A 12,113-nucleotide genomic window follows, 5' to 3' on the forward strand; every position below is an offset into this window, starting at 1 on the left:
TTTGCTGCCAGCAAACCACACACGGTTAGATTTGACTTATACATGTCGACTTTCAAGGATCCAACAAAGAAACTTTGAAGTACTAGGTAGATAAAATGAAGGTAATAAAATGAACGAAAAATGAATAATTTTTCAATTTTCCTTTTGGCCTATTGACGGTTTTCAGGTGCTTATAGTGCCTCAGGTGTCTACTTGGTATGCTACACAGATTCAAGTTGATTACACAAAGATAATTTGAGAGGATGAAACCAAGCAAGGCTTTCATATTTATTCGTTCGTCACACTATCATGAGATGCTGGAGTTCAGAACTGTTCGGACAACACGTTGCATGCCAACCAAAGCAATTCTTTTCATCGGTCCAGCCTACATCCCAGGCTAGATGTTGGACAAGATGCTGAAGAAGCGACCAGGTCCTTCATTGAACCATTGAAGATGAATTTTTTGGGGGAGTGAATCCCATTTTGAAACATAAAAGGTTGACATAACATGTGAGGAATCCAATGTCATGACATTTATTTGGGGGCCTCCTTGGCCTCAATAGCGACCTCCTCACCCATGGCAGTCTGGATGATGACGTCTGTAACGATTGGTTAGATCCAATATTCTCGATTGATTGATTGTAGAATTCCAGGTTGTACTTACTGACGTCCTTCTCCTCATCACGGAACATCTTGATGATGCGCTCACCGAGCTCGTTGTCGGGGACCTTGACATCATCCTTGGTGTCACCGTCATCCTTCATGAGGGAGAGGAAGTCATCGTCGGTGATGTCGAGCTAGAAAGGAGGAGAGTTAGTTTGCATGCCCAGGAGGGGAGAAGCGGGGTAGGGCGCAGGGGCCGGGCCACTTACGAGCTGGTACTCCTTGCGGCCGACCTTAGGGACGTCCATGTTGTGGGTGGAGGGAGAGAGATCCTCGAGCTTCTTGCCGGTGAAGATATCGATAGCGACAAGGTGGACCTTGGCGTGACCGTGCTTGCCAGTCTTGGAGGTGGACATGTCGACGATCTTGCAGGGACGGCCCTTGATAACGACGTGACCGTTCTTACGCAGAGCAGAGCACTGCATGGGGTAGGTGGTCGAAGCGCCAGCATCGGCGGATTCGAAGGTAACATCGTGCTATTCATCTTGTTAGTATACCAGTGCCATTTGGTTCAAAGTATGGTGTGGTCTGAATGGAGGGGTGGGTGTGTCGCATGGTGCACCCGGGAAAAGAGGGGAGCCGCAAAGGATGCGGGGCTGGAAGACCAGCCTAGAGCTGGGTGATTGGGGAGGAGTCGGGGAAGAGTAGTTTTTCAAGAGCAAAATCTCTGTAGAAGAGCGCATACCTCGTCAGCCATGGTGAGTGAGTGGTGGGGGGGAGAGGAAATAAGGAGAGAAGTTGTTAAGGATGGGGGAGATGGAAAGAGGAGAAGTTTTCTCTCGAGAAAAAGGCTTTGTGGTGGGGGGAGTCGTCGCTACCACCAAATCCGGCTTAGCGTCCCCGTGTCTCGCGGCCAACTGGACGTGGTCTTTCTCCATACATTAGCTTTGGCTTTAGCATTAGCATTGACATTGACATTGCCATTGCCATTGCCACTGCTACATACCCCATCCAGTTCAATATCATGTGGCGTGACCGTATATCAGGCCAGGCTACCCCCTCCCAGAATCGAAATCCCTCCCTACCCCGGCGATCCTCCTCTCAACTCTCCCGTGCTCCTGGTGCTGGTCCCGGTCCCGGTGGTCCCTATAACAACCGTCCCGGTGGCGGCGCGAGAACCTCCTCGACACCTTTACTCCTGAGTCCGAATGATTCGACGGCTTCGCTTCCTGGAACTACACCTGCGCCAAATGGATTAGGATTGCGACAAGCCAGTGGTGGCCAGCGAACACGCCCGGCCGTCGTTCCCGATCCATTGGAGGTCTTGAATGGAATCATCGGGAAAGAGCAACCACAGAAAGACCTTCCACAATTATTGGACGAGCAATACACAAGACCAGACGAGCTGGTAGAAACGATCGACTTTAATGGATTGAGCCTCGAGCAATTCGTCAACAAATCAGACCCGCCCCCGATCAGAAGGAGTCCAAGTAGCGATGTCAACGCGCAAACGATCCAGCAGTTCGAACAGGAGCGCGACAAATTTGAGGAGCTACATACATCAATCACTGGATGCGATGATGTGTCCAGATCGGTAGAGATGTATCTCAATGACTTCTCAAATGAGCTGGGGGCCGTATCGGCGGAGATTGAAACATTGCAGACCCGCTCCACGCAATTGAATGCGATGTTGGAAAACAGGCGCAATGTGGAACGTCTCCTAGGACCCGCTGTAGAAGAAATTAGCATCTCTCCCAAAGCAGTGCGCACTATTGCCGACGGCCCCATGGATGAAAATTGGGTGCGCGCCCTGAACGAGATCGATGCGCGAACGGCGGGTATCGAAGCCAAGGCGTCATCTTCTAGTGGCTTCAAAGCTATTGAGGATGTCAGACCGCTACTGGTCAATGTGAAAGATAGGGCCATTGAGCGAATCCGGGACTACTTGGTATCACAGATCCGAGCCATACGATCACCGAACATCAATGTGCAAATTATCCAACAGCAGCGATTGGTGAAGTTCAAGGACCTCTTTAGCTATCTCTTCAAAGCCCACCCCAAACTTGCCGGAGAGATTTCCCAAGCTTATATTAACACAATGCGCTGGTACTATACTTCCAATTTCACCCGCTACGTTCAAGCCCTTGATAAGGTCAAGGTATACCCAAGCGATCGGAACGAAGTATTAGGAGGAGATTCTCATGGAAGCCGAGGGAGCAGTATTCTCCAGAGCGGCCGAGCTGGCTCTGCCGCCCACGACCCTTTTTCACTGGGGCGTCGGATTGATGTTCTTCGAAATGGAAATCAGCAGGCACTCTCATCCTATCTCGCCGAAGAGGATCACTCTTATCATGGCATCGAAACACCATTCCGGAACTTCAATGTCGCTTTAGTGGATAACTTATCGGCGGAATATTCATTCCTTAGCGAATTCTTCCCACCTATGACCTTCCATCAAATCTCGCGCATGGCGACAGACATCTTTGAGCAATCCTTCACAATTGGCTCCAATCTGACCAAAAAGCTGATCGAAAATACCACGGACTCCCTGGGAGTACTCATGTGCGTGCGACTGAATCAACATTCGGCTTTCGAACTGCAACGGCGCAAGGTACCTGTCGCCGATTCCTACGTAAATGGAATTAATATGCAGCTGTGGCCTCGCTTCCAAGTTATTATGGATCTTCATGGAGAGTCGCTGAAGCGAGTTGGATCAAATACAGGGCGCAGCGCGGTCTCTGCCCTTTCGATCGCTGGCGGCGATGATCTGAAGAACTCTTCTGCACCACACTTCCTGACGCAGAGATTCGGACAATTGATGCATGGAATTCTTGTTCTCAGCAGTGACGCTGGTGATGATGAGCCTGTATCCAATAGTTTGGCTCGACTAAGAACCGAATTCGACACTCTCCTGGCGAAGCTGAGTCGCAACGGCACGGATGCAAAGCGCAGGGAGCGTTTCCTTTTCAACAATTACTCCTTGATCTTGACAATTATTAGTGTAAGTTGTTCGAAATCGACAAATTTCGCAGGAAATGCTGACCAGTCACCAGGATACCCAAGGCAAATTAGCAGTGGAGCAGCGACAGCATTTGGACGAGATGTTGAAGAATTGTAGCAAGCGTTAACGACCGCATAGCGTATGGCAATTGTGAAATTTGCCGGTTTCTCCAAACTATTACCCTTGAACATAAGCATTTTAATTTAATCATACCTTACATACTCCGTATAACTGTATAACTACTAGTATGCTCAGTCTCTTTTTGAGTAGGCGGAAGGAGATCGGCGCGATCTCCGGCCTCGGCCAGTTAGGGTGGGGGGGGCTCCTTATCGTCCGCTGCCAGCGCATCTCAACCCAGCTTGCTACACTCCCCAAAATGTACATAAGGAGAGCTGCCATAAGAAGTCCAGTGCTAAGTCGCTGCTTTTCAAGCAATCGAGTCTGCCACGCAGATTTTACACATGCAGTGAGCGCTCCTTTCCCGCAATCGAGCTACTAGCGGCGAACCTTACGAAGGTCCTTGACCTCGAGCTAGAAGCAGCCTCACAGCTGCCTTCACCATAGGAGCTCCCTTGACTGACTCTAGACAGGTAATTGGCGCTGGAGTGGTTGGACTCGCAGTCGCCAGGCAAATAGCAGCTCGTGAAGGCACCTCCACGATCCTCCTTGAACGACACGATGCGCCAGGAACCGAAACGAGCAGTCGCAATTCCGAGGTGAGACGCAACTCAGCATACAATAATAACTACCGGAAAGCTCAATTCTGAGCTTAATTGGAATCCACCACTAATTGTACGCGCCCTTATGCAGGTCATCCATGCCGGTCTCTACTACCCTGCCGATTCCCTCAAAACAAAGCTCTGCATCCAAGGCCGCAATATGCTCTATGATCTGTGCTCCAAGCACGCCATCCCACACAGGAATACCAAAAAATGGATCGTCGCCCAAACAGCCGAGCAATGGGAATCCTGCCTGCGGGTCCACAAACATGCACAAACCCTAGGCGATGCTCCGACCCGGATCGTCGGCCGCGATGAAGCGGCCCGTCGCGAACCCGACGTCAAAGCGGATGCCGGCATTGTTGAGAGTTTAAGCACGGGAATTGTCGATTCACATTCGCTGATGACATATCTACAAGGAGACTTTGAGGACCGGGGCGGTGATGTCGCATTCAAGACGAGAGTTACCGGAGTCGAGCGCGTGAGCGATGGATATGAGATCACTGCCGTTTCGGACGAGGATGGCTCCGTGACGACTATCACAGCGGAGACTTTAATCAATAGTGCCGGACACGGCGCATGCGCCATCAACAACCTTATTCTTCCAGAGGAACGACACCGAGAGCCGCACTACGCGAAGGGCACATATTTCTCATACGGCGGATCACGACCAAAGGCCTCAGTTCTCGTATACCCTGCTACCGTGCCTGGCCATGGAGGTCTAGGAACGCATTTGACACTCGATATGGGAGGGCGTATTCGTTTTGGTCCGGATGTTGAATGGGTGGATGACCCTAATGACCTTCAGCCTAGCGCTGCGCGTTTGGAACAAGCTATTCCCGAGATCTTAGCATACATGCCAGGCGTGGACCCTTCAGCCATCTCTCTTGATTATTGTGGAATTCGGCCCAAGCTAAGCCGAGGTGGGGGTGTGAACATCGGGAAGACTTTCCAGGATTTTGTGATCCAGGAAGAGGAGGGATTCCCAGGCTTTGTGAATCTGTTGGGTATTGAAAGTCCTGGATTGACGAGCTCCTTGGCTATTGGGGAGATGGTTGATGGGATTCTCTACCGTTGAATGACCTCAGAAGTGATAGATAGGATTTATGTTCGTGTATTATCTAGCGACATCGGCAAATAAATCCAAATAACATAGAGTTATCGATAGCAACGCCACCAGAAATTTCATCAAGTTGCTTTACTCTCCTGGAGCTACATTTTGGAAGGCCGCGGGGGCAGAAGGATATCTTCAACAATCTCGAGCACAGCATGTGCAGCCCCGAAAGAGTGAATGTATCCACCAGCACCGAATCCTAAATTCATGGATTCTAGTATTCAGCAGAAAACGAGTCGTGAAGAGGAGAGATACTTACCGTAAGCATGCACGATCTCTTGTCCATCTTTTTCTTCCCTTTCCAATCGAATGCCTGAGCTTCTAGCGGGGCGAACGCCGACATTGTGTCCAAGAATTTCATAATCGTTCAGGTTATTGGAAAACACCCCAGGAATATTGTTGTGCACTCTGTTCACAATCTGATTTAATGTCAGTTGCTAATAAATATCCCATCGATGGATGGGATCTTGTGCCTTACATCTTGAGAAACATCCCAATCAAACTTCGCATCGCTGATAGAGACCTGTGAGTTTCACTATTTGGAGACCATCAGCAGTCAGTATGAATTGAAGTCACGTTCGTCCGTGTTGCCTAACTCCGCCGAGAATAACCGTGCCATCCATTCGAGGTATCGCATATGTGTAGTTTACCCCATCATCTCGCTGCATGGCCTTGTCATAGTTATGTTTGATGACTATAGTTTGTCCCCGGATCATTTGGATATCTTTATCCTGAACATCTAGCAATGAGGCGGACCCGACTCCCGTGGCATTGATGAGAATGTCGTGACCCATGTGCTGAATATCCGATAAAGATTTAACATTCATTGTTTTGAATGAAACGCCCGAATTTTCGAGTTTCTCCTTCAACCAAGGGAGGAACACATTTGGGTTCACCACAACGGTTTTATCTGGCAATGATCGGTTATCATGATGTCGATCCTCTGAGCCTATATAGAACCTACATGTCACTCCGATGGTCGCACCAGTAGGTAGTTTGTCAGAAGAAAGAAACTGAAACTAAAGAAGATGAAGATTGAAATGAGCATTGAATTTCGAATACAAACGCAGTAGAGCATTCGAGATACCTCTGGCATAAACTTTTGCCACCAGATATCGCTTTCAGTACGGTCATCATCAAAAATATCCTCGAGAACAATCCGTCTGATGCCGGACTCGGGCCCAGGATACTGAAAACTCAATTTCCAAAGTTCAGAAAAAGACCGCAATTGCATTTTCCGGTCGCGGCTTGAAGAGACACCTCCAAGGACAATCAAGGCCTCGGCCCAGGGACTGGCCCATTCTATACTTGGATCGTCTCCGGGTAGATCTCTTGCGACCACTGTGACTTGATGGTTCCGCGATAGCAGGGTGGCTGTGGCTAATCCAATTATTCTAATGAAAACAGCAGAAGATACATGAGATTTTCATCCTTGCAGATAGGCAGTTGAAGTTGGAGGAACTCCAACAAGGAGGTGTTTTCAAGTTGCTTACCCAGCCCCGAGAATAGTTATGCGTGCCATTTTGAAATGAATGCGTGAGAAAAAAAGCAGTCCTGATGTTGTGAGCACCAGATGCCAGTGGGATTAAATAAGCGATGAAGGACCGGTGATTGCCCCTGGGCTACATTTGGCAGCTAATCATACACCCCCACCGAAGCGTCCAAAAAGCACGAGGCCAAGATAACAAGTGGGGTATGTTTGCTGGCCTAAGGATCTGATCTGGGTACCCACAGTCTGGGCTGTATACCATATTGATAGCATGCAGCCAATAGGGTTGATCTCCGTCCCCTCTCTCATTCAAATTTCCTGAATGGGGTATGCTATTTCGGAAACAAGGTGAGTTTACCCCGCAATCCTAAGATTTTAGCTTCCCAGCATCAAGGCTCGTAAATGAGACTTTCATTGGGCCCTAGTCGCAAAATGACCTTACTGCTGATGGAGACGATGGACCGATTCTCGGCGATTTGTAGTATGGCCATCATAGATGGCCGGGATCTAGTAACGTCCTGTGGTCGGTCCACGCACGCCCAGTCTGAGGTATATCTATAAAATTGATGGCTTTTTTCTAACTGTATATGGTCTGACATCTTCTAGGAGATATTATCTGTCTTAGAATTTCTTAGGGGCTAGACCTAGTACTTGACAGTTACGCTGGAAGATATCATGATATTTTCTACTACTACCTAGGTATTCTTTAACAGAACTAAGACCGGAATACTCCTGTCTATTTTGATATTAGGTAGTTAGGAGAGGAAGCCAACTTGAAAAAGATGTCTAGAGAGCTAGGATTCCAACCTGCCTAATTTATCTCTCATAAGCATCTTGTTCTTATAGCTAGATTTGTGTTTTGATGCCGGCTAGGGTTTCTCAATACTTCAAATCAATCACTCGTGGAGGGACCACGAGTCGCTGTGGGCTTTGAAACTGATTCTTACTCGTTTTCGGTCCGGATTTTGATGGTGATTCAAAATAGTTATTACTAGTATGGTTTTAATGAACTTCTTTCGCTACTTTTCTCTGTATCCTTCCCACACGACCGCTATTGTCTGGCCTTATTTTCCTACCTTCACTCGCTGTCCTCCTTCCCATTGACTCCCTCGGTAGTTTCTTCGGCCGGAATTTTCACTTTCCCCTAGAACCATCTCCGTTGAAGCCCGGAGTGATGCTACGAATGGCAAAATCTCGGACGGACCAGCCGACATGCAAATGACTGATAATCGGGAATGTATCCCGATAGTAACTACTTCGCCCAATATGTGTAGCCATTAGGCTGTTTTTTGAATTGATCGGTTTGTTGTTATATAGAATAATTTACAGCTCTGCGGGACAATGATGGAATATGAGGATGAAGTCACTTGTTGATAGAGTGCAAGGGAGTTTCTTTCCAAAGCACTTCGGCCGATTGCGGAGTTGGCAACGTGCGGGGGAGGGATGGATGCCAGTCTGCCGCAGCGTGTAAGAGAGTGACGGGTTTCGAAGATCGGCCCTGCGCCCCGAAAACTTGAAAGATATAACAACTTGATAGAAATCATTTCTCTTTCGGCGAATATTCATCTTTACTCCCATCAAGTATCCCATTCTAGACGCTCTACACTACTCACCAGAATGAGCCAATTCACTGTTCTTGGTGACAGTGCCATTAGGCAGCTTCTACTCAGCCTATCGAGAGAAGAAACCAAAAGTTTCCAACGAGATATTGAGGATTGTCTGATCTCGATTTGTCCTGGGAACGAGAGTGACTATCAACCAAGCCCAGGCATCATCAATCGCCCTGATGGCCAGAAGATTCTTTTCAGACCCTTTACATCTCCAGATAATGTGGGAACCAAAATCATTGTACACCCTGCTCCTGCCTCCGAAACTTCAGAATCAACAGCGGCGAGTAGAACTCAGCAAGCCTTGCATGGAATTGTCGTCCTTGTTGACAAATGCGGGTTTCCCACCGGCGTTCTCAACGCCGAAGAAATAACTGGCTACCGCACCACCATGAGCGCAATGATTCCATATTCCTGGAGATGCCATACTGAGCATATTATCATTTTCGGAGCCGGAAAGCAAGCATTGTGGCACACCCGGCTTGCGCTGGCTCTTCGTGGAGATGAAATCAAATCTATAACGATTGTCAACCGATCGCTTGAGAGAGCACAGGAACTGGTTCAAACTGTGAACGAAGAGAACAGCTCCTACTGGAAATCATCTTGCCAGCTGAAGATTTTAGTCCACACCCAGGAAGTCTTTGGGTTGCAATTGCAAAAGCTCCTTGCAGAGGCCGATGCAATCTTTTGCACAGTGCCATCCAGAGAGCCTATCTTCGCTATGGCCGCTTTGAACCTGGAGGGGAGGAGCAGACCCCCCTTCATCTCTGCTGTTGGCTCATGGCAGCCGGATATGATCGAAGTTGACCCGGCAATTCTTCATCATGTTACGGAGACCAGAGGATTTAACAAAAATGATAGCAAAATATCATCAGGAGCCGTGATAGTCGATGATGATGAGCATGCCTTGATTCATGCAGGGGAAATCGTACAGAGTGGCCTTGAAAAAGATCAGATTTTGGGTATTGGCCAGGTTCTAAGTTGGAAACGAGACGAGCCTATGCGTCCGGAAGATATGGATGATCTCAACTGGTGGCTCGCAGAGGGATTGATTGTATACAAGAGCATCGGTGTCAGTGTCACCGATCTTGTTGCTGCAAATGCAATTTTGGCATTGGCCGCGAAGAAGAATCTGGGTACTTCAATCTCGGACTTTTAGGTAGTTATGGTTAGCAGGTTGAAGCAATTCTCGGTAGAAGAAGCGCCTAGTATTGGTACCAACAGTTTACAAGTTGAATTTACGGAGGTAGTATTACCTAGGTATGGCTACAAGCTTCCAAGGTTGGTAGAAAACACTGTCCAAAAGGTTGATAGAAAATAATATATACATTTAATCATAAGTGCGTACCATGCTGCTACCATTCCAACCGATCATCACAGATAAGGCTAACGTCAAATCTCTCCTGGCCCTTCCATACTTTGGAGCCGGAATTGCAGGAAGCAACAATGCTGCGCAGGTCACTAATCATCCCGCCAGGCCCGCTGGCAAAGACGGTAGTAGGCCCCCTGACAGTGTCCTGCAAGAAGCCCGGGATCATTTTATGAAGAGAAGGATGTCTTTGGCTGCTATTTGCTGAACCACCGAGCTTCTCAACTGAGCCACTTGGACAGTCGCAAACATCAGAATCAGATGCAGCACAGACGGGTTTAACCTGCACGGCTTTCTCGTCCTCATCTGCGGCAAAAGTTTTCGATGGCTCATCGACCTCAATAGAGTGGGGTCTGCTATTAGAATCTCTGGTAGCAAATATCTTAACCTTGAGATTCAGGTCTTTCTTGGCTTTACGTAGCAGGGAAAGCTCTTCACTGATCCATTTAGTATTGGACGTGTGCCGGATTGCCCAGATGAGCTCGATTTTTCGGTCGGGGGATGGTGCTTGCTGTTGTGCAAGCTCGAGTAGTACTCCGAGGACATATGTAATTCCGGTACCACCAGCGACGCAAATGATGTTTGTGTCAGGCGTCAAGTTCTCCATTATTGCTTCTCCGTAGGCACCCGTTAGGATGACTGGGGTCGTTGGAATGCCGGTTGCAGCGAGATCGGCGATTTTCTTTGTTTCGCCCTTCTTGGCCCGGAAGATGTACGAATGCTTCACTTTTCCTTGCAAAAGAGTTGGGGCATTGAGTGGGGTGAAGGGGTGTGATTGCCAGATGCTTCCTTTCTGAAAGCACAGGTAGTAATGTTGGCCAACAGCCCAAATATCTTGTGGATTTTCCATATCGAGTCGGATAACATCGCCATGCTCCTCATCTGGAAATCGAGTGATAGCTGCTTCTGCTGGCTTAAAACTCAACACTCGCGATTGATCAAATCGATCTGGATGGTAATGCAGAATTGCCGTCCGGACAAATCGAGCACCACGATCCAGAAACCAGAAGATCAGTGAGGGCCACAGATAACACTTTAATTGTTTCCAATGACCCCAGCAGGCACCGATATAGACCATGGCGAGAACATAGTGGAGCTTTCGAAAAGTCTCATACCCTGTGGCCCTGATGCCCCAGGGAGTGCTGAGGGCGAAAAGCATAAGCAAGAGAATCATGGCAACGATACCCCAAACAATGTATGTCTGAGTAACCCATTCAATTCCAACTGATGGCTGTGGTTGATAAAGCCTGAGTTCGACAATGCACCAGCCAATTGTGTGAAGAGAACTTTGCACAAAGATAATGTACCCTAGCCATCGGTGCAAAAAATTGAAACTCTGGTAGGGGATGCCGGTAATGAGAGAGAGAAAAGACTCTCTGCTACTCAACATGATTGAAAGTGGGGTGAGGGCATACGCAAACACGCCGATGCGATCCGCCCAGGGACCGATACTTGAGCGAGTGTTATAAGTGTTCGCCATGCCCGATACGGGCGTGACCCAAGTGTTGTATGACATGCCGACAAAGCTGAAAACAAGTAGATAGGAAGCCAGTGAGGCGAGGACGAGGACCTGGAGGCGGGTAGTACGGCCAAAGATTATACGGCACGCATCTGGCAGTAAAAATTGATTTGTGAGTGCCGCAAATGAGCGACGAATTTTGTATAGACCGGATAATTGAGGAGCAACGAGAATCGGACTCATCATTGGGCGATCATAATGTCTCCAGCATGCCCAGATGAGTAGAATAGCACCAATGATAGACCAGAAGATGCCGCTATAGAGCATCCCCCGATCATGGGCTGAATAGACAACATCGAGGTATGCGCAGGAACCCGGATCACTTGTACAAGGGACTGCCCGGTCGGCATACCCCCAGTGAGGCTCTAATACTGTCGCGGCACTTAGGTTTTGAATGTGACGAGCACCCAACAGGGGTGATGATAGGGCGGCCATATTGGCCCTCGTCCAATGAGATCGAGTCGATGACCTCTGACGACAAGACTCAAACGGGCCTTAGACTATCAGCACTTGTGAATCGATTTCAACATTAATGAAAAGGCGTGTGTGAGAGGGTGGGATATTAGTATGTGATTTTGTTTTGCGCTCAATGGCCGTGGTGGGTTGGTCTTTGTAATATAATAACCCCCATGGCGCGATTCTCGGTACTTCCACCCTGCTACTAGGTGGCCAGATCCCTGAAACGTCCGGAGACGAGAACATTTGAGCAGAAT

General features: G+C 48.4%; 6 protein-coding genes across 6 annotated transcripts; 3 read left to right on the forward strand and 3 right to left on the reverse strand.

Moving 5' to 3' along the window:
• Positions 1–513: 513 nt before the first annotated feature.
• N7509_003307 (Eukaryotic translation initiation factor eIF-5A) lies at positions 514–1,339 on the reverse strand (the record flags this gene model as incomplete). Its single annotated transcript, XM_056627944.1, has 4 exons — positions 514–578; positions 644–776; positions 852–1,118; positions 1,328–1,339. 4 exons carry the CDS (start codon positions 1,337–1,339, stop codon positions 514–516), a joined length of 477 nt encoding a protein of 158 aa, XP_056490678.1.
• A 267-nt stretch (positions 1,340–1,606) lies between these two features.
• Positions 1,607–3,700, forward strand: N7509_003308 (putative GARP complex subunit (Sac2); the record flags this gene model as incomplete). Its single annotated transcript, XM_056627945.1, has 1 exon — positions 1,607–3,700. One exon carries the CDS (start codon positions 1,607–1,609, stop codon positions 3,698–3,700), a length of 2,094 nt encoding a protein of 697 aa, XP_056490679.1.
• Positions 3,701–4,387: 687 nt separating this feature from the next.
• Positions 4,388–5,380, forward strand: N7509_003309 (NAD(P)/FAD-dependent oxidoreductase; the record flags this gene model as incomplete). The annotated part of the gene is made up of 1 exon (XM_056627946.1): positions 4,388–5,380. The coding sequence occupies one exon, from the start codon at positions 4,388–4,390 to the stop codon at positions 5,378–5,380; it is 993 nt and encodes a 330-aa protein (XP_056490680.1).
• A 134-nt stretch (positions 5,381–5,514) lies between these two features.
• N7509_003310 (FAD-dependent oxidoreductase) lies at positions 5,515–6,938 on the reverse strand (the record flags this gene model as incomplete). Its single annotated transcript, XM_056627947.1, has 7 exons — positions 5,515–5,615; positions 5,676–5,835; positions 5,895–5,939; positions 6,013–6,326; positions 6,381–6,435; positions 6,504–6,810; positions 6,910–6,938. 7 exons carry the CDS (start codon positions 6,936–6,938, stop codon positions 5,515–5,517), a joined length of 1,011 nt encoding a protein of 336 aa, XP_056490681.1.
• A 1,584-nt stretch (positions 6,939–8,522) lies between these two features.
• N7509_003311 (uncharacterized protein) lies at positions 8,523–9,671 on the forward strand (the record flags this gene model as incomplete). Its single annotated transcript, XM_056627948.1, has 1 exon — positions 8,523–9,671. One exon carries the CDS (start codon positions 8,523–8,525, stop codon positions 9,669–9,671), a length of 1,149 nt encoding a protein of 382 aa, XP_056490682.1.
• Positions 9,672–9,867: 196 nt separating this feature from the next.
• On the reverse strand, positions 9,868–11,835 carry N7509_003312 (ferric reductase family protein; the record flags this gene model as incomplete). The annotated part of the gene is made up of 1 exon (XM_056627949.1): positions 9,868–11,835. The coding sequence occupies one exon, from the start codon at positions 11,833–11,835 to the stop codon at positions 9,868–9,870; it is 1,968 nt and encodes a 655-aa protein (XP_056490683.1).
• Between the last annotated feature and the right edge of the window lie 278 nt (positions 11,836–12,113).

Source organism: Penicillium cosmopolitanum, assembly GCF_028827165.1.
Source record: "Penicillium cosmopolitanum strain IBT 29677 chromosome Unknown utg000005l:1.0-4006212.0:1.0-4009387.0, whole genome shotgun sequence".
Taxonomy (NCBI): Eukaryota; Fungi; Ascomycota; class Eurotiomycetes; order Eurotiales; family Aspergillaceae; genus Penicillium; species Penicillium cosmopolitanum.